General features: G+C 39.2%; 2 protein-coding genes across 2 annotated transcripts; one reads left to right on the top strand and one right to left on the bottom strand.

The window, feature by feature from the left end:
• Positions 1–215: 215 nt before the first annotated feature.
• On the top strand, positions 216–2,644 carry LOC130506938 (probable E3 ubiquitin-protein ligase EDA40). The gene is made up of 2 exons (XM_057001636.1): positions 216–735; positions 841–2,644. Exons 1-2 carry the CDS (start codon positions 355–357, stop codon positions 2,521–2,523), a joined length of 2,064 nt encoding a protein of 687 aa, XP_056857616.1. The 5' UTR covers positions 216–354; the 3' UTR covers positions 2,524–2,644.
• A 1,590-nt stretch (positions 2,645–4,234) lies between these two features.
• LOC130506937 (uncharacterized) lies at positions 4,235–5,127 on the bottom strand. The gene is made up of 3 exons (XM_057001635.1): positions 4,993–5,127; positions 4,672–4,859; positions 4,235–4,536 (listed from the first exon to the last, which is right to left on the bottom strand). The coding sequence occupies exons 1-3, from the start codon at positions 5,054–5,056 to the stop codon at positions 4,447–4,449; spliced, it is 342 nt and encodes a 113-aa protein (XP_056857615.1). The 5' UTR covers positions 5,057–5,127; the 3' UTR covers positions 4,235–4,446.
• Between the last annotated feature and the right edge of the window lie 1,856 nt (positions 5,128–6,983).

Raw genomic sequence — 6,983 nt, 5'->3', positions numbered from 1 at the left:
CTAAAGCCAAGAACGTTAGACGAAGACCAAAGCCAAGCAGTAACTTCAAAATTTAACAGCTTTTTTAAAGGTCATCTTTTTTTCTAATTCTTTTTTGAAAATAACAAAATATCTTGATAATCCCAATAATTAAATTTCACTATTCTTTTGATTATGAAAGAAAAAAAAAACGGAAGGCCGCTTTTATAAAAATAAACTCAACCCCACCATTTTCTCCTGTTCTTTGTCTCTCCCACCACCACTCTCTGTATTAAGTGTCTTCAATCTTTCATCGTTTCGCATTAAAAACTCTCTTTCCCTCTCACAAAAGTTTCAGTCACTTATAGAAAGACAAACAAAAAAAAAAGTTTGAAGATGATGAATGGTTTGAAAAGAACGTTTTGGATTTCCAAACATAGAAAGACAGACGATAATAGAGTTGATGACCGAGCAAAACCCACTTCAAGGTTCGGTTTTTTCTCTAACCCGTCTACTCCAAAGTCAGAGACCCGACCCGATTCAGCTAGCTCCACACTTCGTTGCCAGAGCTGGGCCGCCACGGCCGTTGCCACTCCCTCGCCGTCTCTTCCCGCTAGTCCCAATCTCCAGTGCATAACTTCCGGCGACGTAACTCCGACAGCGTCTACGCCGAGGAGAAACAGAAGCCCTCTCTCTCTTCTCAGCCTCTCTTCCCCTTCGTCGCCGAAATCTCCGGCGAGCTTCTCTCTCCTCAAAGCAAAACTCTGTTTCACTAAAGTAAGTACTACCAAAACAATCCAAATGGTTAACAATATGTTTTTATTACTATTAAGACAGCATCGCAGAGTTATTCAGTATGTGTTTTTTTTTTTGTTTGAGCAGAGTAACGGCAGCAGATGTGGGATTTGCTTACAGAGCGCGAAAGCAGGGAGAGGAACGGCGATATTCACTGCCGAGTGTTCTCACACTTTTCATTTCCCGTGCGTAGCTTCACGCGCCGGTGATCTTAATCTACTCGCCGCGTGCCCCGTTTGCGGCGCGTCATGGAGAGAGACATCACTTCTCCCTCTCTCTCCCCTCCACGACTTGAGATCCCCGGAATCCGAATCCAAGACCCGAGAATCATCATCGTCCAAGAAGTCCTTAAGAGTCTACAACGACGACGAGCCTCTGATCTCCTCTCCCATCTCCCCTGCCGGTTTCAACACCATACTCGAATCAGACGAAGAAGAAGAAGATAACGGCGGTTTCAAAGGCTTCTTCGTTAACACGCCGTCACCGTTAACGTCGAAGAAGAAACGGCTAACTGATTCCGTCGACGTCAAGCTGTCTTCGGAAGCGGCAGTTGTTGCCGTTGGGAGAGGCAACGAGACGTACTCGGTGCTGATGAAGATCAAATCCCCTCCGTTGCCGTCGTCCCGGCGCAGCCCTCCGGTGGATTTAGTAACGGTTCTCGACGTCGGCGGGAGCAAGATCGAGACGGTGAGGCGGGCGATGAGGCTGGTGATTTCGTCTCTCCGGGAGAACGATCGTCTCTCGATGGTCTCGTTCTCGTCCAGCTCCAAGCGTTTATCGCCGCTGCGGAGGATGACGGCGAACGGACGGAGAGTAGCTCGTCGGATTCTTGACGATATCTCCGGCGACGGCGAGGGGATGAGCGTGAAGGACGCTGTTAAGAAGGCGGCTAAAGTGATCGAGGATCGCCGGCAGAAAAATCTGTTCGCCACCATCTTCGTCTTAACGGACTCGGCCCATCAGGCCCAATCAGATTTCGTTTCGTCCACGCGCGTCTCTCAGTTTGATATCCCAACGCACACTCTCTATCTCGGCGCGTCTAACCCTGAGGACGTGTTTGCCAAACGCATCAAAGGTTTGTTGAGTGTGTCCGTTCAGGATCTTACTCTACAGCTCGGGTTGGTTTCCGGGTCGGGTCAAGGAGAGATTACCTCGGTTTATTCACTATCTGGTCGACCCATTTGGCTTGGATCCGGGCTCATTCGGTTGGGTGACATGTACGGGGAAGAAGAAAGAGAAGTGTTGGTGGAACTAAGATCACCTGCATCTGGCAAGTCCCACAGAATCATGACCGTCCGATCTCGCCACGTAGATCCAACGACTCAGGAAACAAGAGACTCGGATGATCGAGCGCTTCTGATACCACATCCTACAGCCGTCAGATCATCATCCAACATGAACATTGCACGACTCAGAAATGTCCACGTCAGCACACGAGCCGTGGCGGAGTCTCGGCGACTAATCGAAGCCAGTGATTACTCGGGTGCTGAGCGAATGCTGACGTCAGTTCGTGCATTGCTGGTGCAATATGGCTTGAGTTCCGGTGACGCGTGCTTACGTGGTTTGGACACTGAGATAGCAGATTTGAATCGCGTCAGAGGTAGACACGTGGTTGTGAAGAGCCCAGCAGAGCCTGTGGCTCAGAAGACTGAGCCGTTGACACCAACTTCAGCTTGGAGAGCGGCTGAAAGATTGGCTAAGGTGGCGATCATGAAGAAGCATATGAACAGAGTCAGTGACCTCCATGGGTTTGAAAATGCTAGATTCTAGTCTTTTCCTCTTGTTTGTTGTTTATGTATTTCTTTTTTTCTTTAAGATAAAAGTTATGTAATGAAATGATACAAAGAAATAGAACGGTAAAAAAATGGTATATGAAACATATTATCGAGTCTTACCAAATCTTTTGAAACTAGTTTTGGATATATGACATTTCTCAAATTGTTGTATATACCATACTCACTATGGATGGCCGGCTATAATTTTATGAAAAATAAATGGGTCAGAGAAAGTGTTTATATTTATACATTTCTATTTGTTTTAACTTTTTAGTTGATGTGAAATGTAGAAATAATGGTATTTTGTTTGGATATATGACATATTTAATTTGTGGGTGCTCCATTTTGTATATAAAAAGGTGAAATTGGGTCACAAATATTTATTTTTAGCAACGGCGGAATTAGTCTTTGCTTTTTGTCTCATGTACTTTGTACACTGAACAGATCTCATGATGATATAGTCTAACCTTTTAACTTGTACTCCCACTTATTATGCCACTACTGTGTTCCCCATTATAATTTCACAATTATGTTCCCCATTAACTACCAATAAGACTCTAGCCAATCAGTCAAAGTGAATAAGCAAAGTGCTCACACCATTGTTTTTGGTACGTTTAATCTGGATAGGTGTGCTCCACTCATATCCAATAATGAGTGGCATCCATTGAATTGAACTCTCTCTTCATACCAATTCAACATGATGATCTTCTTTAGGATTTGGTATATGCAAGATTCAAATCATATAGCACCTCTAAAGCACCAAAAGGAAAAGTTACAAGCTCAAATCGTTTTGGTGGTAAAACTACTGAAACAGTGATGATATTATCTGATTTAAGACTAGTTTTTGAAATGTAAAGAATTTCTCTGTTTTTGAAAATTGAAAAACAAACAAGTAACACGTTCTTACGGGATGTCTAAATCTTCCCCTGATAACTCTTTTTTGTACACAAAAGCACATCAAAAACAAAACATAGTTTACATTACATTTTTGGCTTCGTTTCAGAAATGTAACTGCCTACACCTTGAGATGTCTACATCGATCGGGCAATAAGGACATTTGAAAGACGACCTACCGCCATTCTTCCGACATTTTGTTGATAGTCTTCTTGCAAAGCACATGTCCACAGGACATCATCGGAGGCAGCTATCTGCATATATAGAGAGATGTTTTCTCGCGTAGTTGAGAGTTTCCCTCTTGATATATCTCCAGGAAACGTAATCTGTGAAGCTTCGTCTCAGAGATCAGAGCTCGCTTGCTTTAGTTTATCTGGTTTGTGGTTGCTCAGTTAAGAGCTGGTCCAAGTTCTCTCCTCTTCATAGCTTCTAGTATCTCATACATCTCCACGAAAGATTGTCTTGTTGTGCACTCAGTGGCTAACATTTGGGCCTCTCCTCTCCTCTCCCCTCCCCTATTAAATTTTTAGGATATGATGATAAAGAAACATTAATGGATTTATTTTGTGCAATCTCTAGACCCAAATGTTAGTCGCGAAATTTTTCAGTGTAGAAACTTATGTAGCAAATTTCTTCTAGTCTAGAGATTGAACAAAATAATCCCTTAATGTTACTAAATCATCATATCTGGATTTGATTTCGAATAATCTGAACTATGTAGCGACTAATATACATAAATTAAATAGAAAATCAGAAGAAAAATGCAAGTAAAAACAGTTCATCAAGATGTTAACTTGATGGAATAGAGTATCTGATGCAGATAGAGTTTGATAAGAATTGTTTTTATAGTTGTTGCGATACATCAAAGCAAAACTCAAATGTTTGATGAAAAACCACTATTTGAATGGCAAACATAAAAACAAAAGCGTGCAAAACATTCCACCGGTTTGAGAGGGTTCCAGCAAAGACATATTATTATGGATTAATGTCACACTAGTAACGAAAATGAAAAAGGTTTTTAGAATCAATGCGCTTTTTCGTAATCATCCTTGGTACCAAAGTTCTTGCACCACATCTGTGAAGGAATCGGACGTACAGGCATGTGTGGCCTTTGCTGAAAGATCAAAAAAAAAACAAAAGGCCAATTTAATTTCTCAATCCTAAATAACAATGATGTCTCAAGCGCTACAAGTTTTGTGTCACAATAATGGATTCAAGCATTACTACTAGGCTTTACAACAAGATTTACCTCGAGCTCAGCAGATTTCAAGGCGATGGGGATGCAGACAAGGAAGACGCCGAACATAGCAAGGGCTGTGTTGCGACGCCAGTGTTTGGGCCTACAGTAAGGCCCACCAGACATGCTCCAAACCTTCGCTCTGAAATCGCCTCCGTGTCCATGCTCTCCTCCTCCTCCCATCAGATCCTTTTCTTTTCCTAAACGAAGATTCACAGATCCATCATCTCTCAAGTCATTTCCACCCGCTTAAAAGAAGCTTGACTACTGACGACGACACTGATGACATATTATCCGGATTGAGTATTATTTAAATAGAGGGGAAGATCGTACCTGAGATCGAGAGGTAGCAGATGAGAAAGATGGATCGTTTTCTCTTGGATGTTCTTCTTCTCATTCACTCCTTCAGATTATTATGTTATTGATTCTCAACAATAAATCTTAGCCGTCGGATTGGTTGAATCTTACGGTTCTCTTTCTTACATATCTGGGTCTTCTGTAATTAAAAAGCCCATTAAAAGCAAAGAGGAAGCCCAATATTGGTCTTGGTCATACTGTTTGTAAATGAATAGGCCAGTGTTGTGTGTAACGAACATTACAAGTTACAGCATAACGTCGGAGTCAAATTATTGCAGCTTTTTATGTTAGGAACTTAATTCCGAAAATTTATAATCGTTTGCTTTTTTGAATCTTCCTTAGTTTTGTAAATGGTGTTGTTAGCAACTTAAGTGTGCATGATGCTACGTTGTAACAGAAAAAAAAATACATATAAATGTGTTTAATTATGAACCCATTATTATAAGCACAACCACTCAGTACTTTTAACACATCGAAAACTATGGGAAACTTGCACATAATAGGAAAATCAAAGCATGCAGAACATATGTAAGAAGACTGCGAAAAGTGTTGAAAAATAAAAACATATCTAAAATTAAATATATTTTTGTCAGGAACACAAGAATGCTTTTAGTTATGAGATCAGTAGAATACTCTCTTTGGTGGATTGTGAAATTGAGATATCCTAGAAAAGAAAAAGAGGGAAGAATGAATCAACCTCCCCCGCAAGGAGACAGAACTGGAATCTGTAATGGAAACATAACCATTAATATGATAAAGAACCAATGAAGAATGAAAAGTGAAATTTAGAGTAGATACATAACACTAGTAATTATCCACTCCCTCCATTGAACATGTTTATATTAAGATTCAAGAAGCTCATATTCGATGATCAAGATGGAAACAACTATAGCCTGTTGGAAAAAAAAAAAAAAAAAAATTTATATCATTAAGAAAGTGTTTATATTAAGATTCAAGAAGCTCATATTCGATTCCAGTTCTCTTTTGAGTTTGATGTAAACATCTATCGGTCACAGCCACAACCAACAGCGAAAAAAATTGCCATGAAGTTTTCATGGAACTCTCGGTTGAATTGTCAATTGTAATTTTGAAAGACTTATTTAGTATTTTCTCCGTTTTTAATAGATGTCTTAAATCATTTTTCATTTTAAATTAAATGACGTTTTATTTTTAATATAAAATTATTTTTATGATATGTGCAATGTGTTTTTATTGGTTGAGTTGTGACTAAGTAAATAGTTAATGATACTTTATTTATGAAATATATATATAATTAAATATTTTTAAAATTTATGTGCATGTAATAAAAACGGAAGGGGTATAATTTAACAACACCAAACTCTCATTCCTAACAAGCTAAATTTATTTCCTCAACTTGTTCCATATCCTTGTTGAGTTTTCAAAACTCGTAAATTTATAAGGACATTGGTGCTTAGAGACTGTCCATCAACCCGAATTGGATCCAAACTATTAAACTTGGATCGGGCTAACATCTAAGGTATTACAAAGAATCAGAATTAGTAAATTCTGGTCCAATTTACTTAGATGATAAGTAACAAACTAATCTAGAATTGGACAATTTACAGTACTGAGCTTATATGAAAATTCAGTTTCAAAAAAAAAAAGCTTATATGAAAATTATGGATTAGTCTATTGTCTACCACGACATGCATGGATATGTAATATGTGTATAGATTTAAATTTAGTAAATGTCTTCGACGCAATTTTATTTGTCTTTCGAAGCTAGATCCCATAACATTGATATTTTACTGCAGAAACGTGGTTAGGTAAGTGCATATTTATGCGCATTTTATGATTAATGACTGAGTTGTTTTACAAACTTTTTGTCATCAGATTGCGTGCATGATTGATGACAATTACATACACCTTTTTCATTTCACAATTTATACAAATTTAGTTTTTTTTTTTTTTTGCCACCTGGGGAAATCTCACACCCAGAAACTCCT

This window comes from Raphanus sativus, unplaced genomic scaffold (genome assembly GCF_000801105.2).
Source record: "Raphanus sativus cultivar WK10039 unplaced genomic scaffold, ASM80110v3 Scaffold3801, whole genome shotgun sequence".
NCBI classification, from domain to species: Eukaryota; Viridiplantae; Streptophyta; class Magnoliopsida; order Brassicales; family Brassicaceae; genus Raphanus; species Raphanus sativus.
Note: the sequence above shows the minus strand (reverse complement) of the source record. Positions and strands in the feature narration are given on the sequence as shown.

Bases quoted from the DNA above. Each gene is read 5' to 3' on its own strand.
- LOC130506938 (XM_057001636.1), top strand. From the start codon at position 355: ATGATGAATGGTTTGAAAAGAACGTTTTGGATTTCCAAACATAGAAAG. The intron at 736-840 runs GTAAGTACTACC...TTGTTTGAGCAG, and splicing joins CAAAACTCTGTTTCACTAAA to AGTAACGGCAGCAGATGTGG.
- LOC130506937 (XM_057001635.1), bottom strand. From the start codon at position 5,056: ATGAGAAGAAGAACATCCAAGAGAAAACGATCCATCTTTCTCATCTGC. The intron at 4,860-4,992 runs GTACGATCTTCC...ATCTTCGTTTAG, and splicing joins CTGCTACCTCTCGATCTCAG to GAAAAGAAAAGGATCTGATG. The intron at 4,537-4,671 runs GTAAATCTTGTT...TTGATCTTTCAG, and splicing joins TGAAATCTGCTGAGCTCGAG to CAAAGGCCACACATGCCTGT.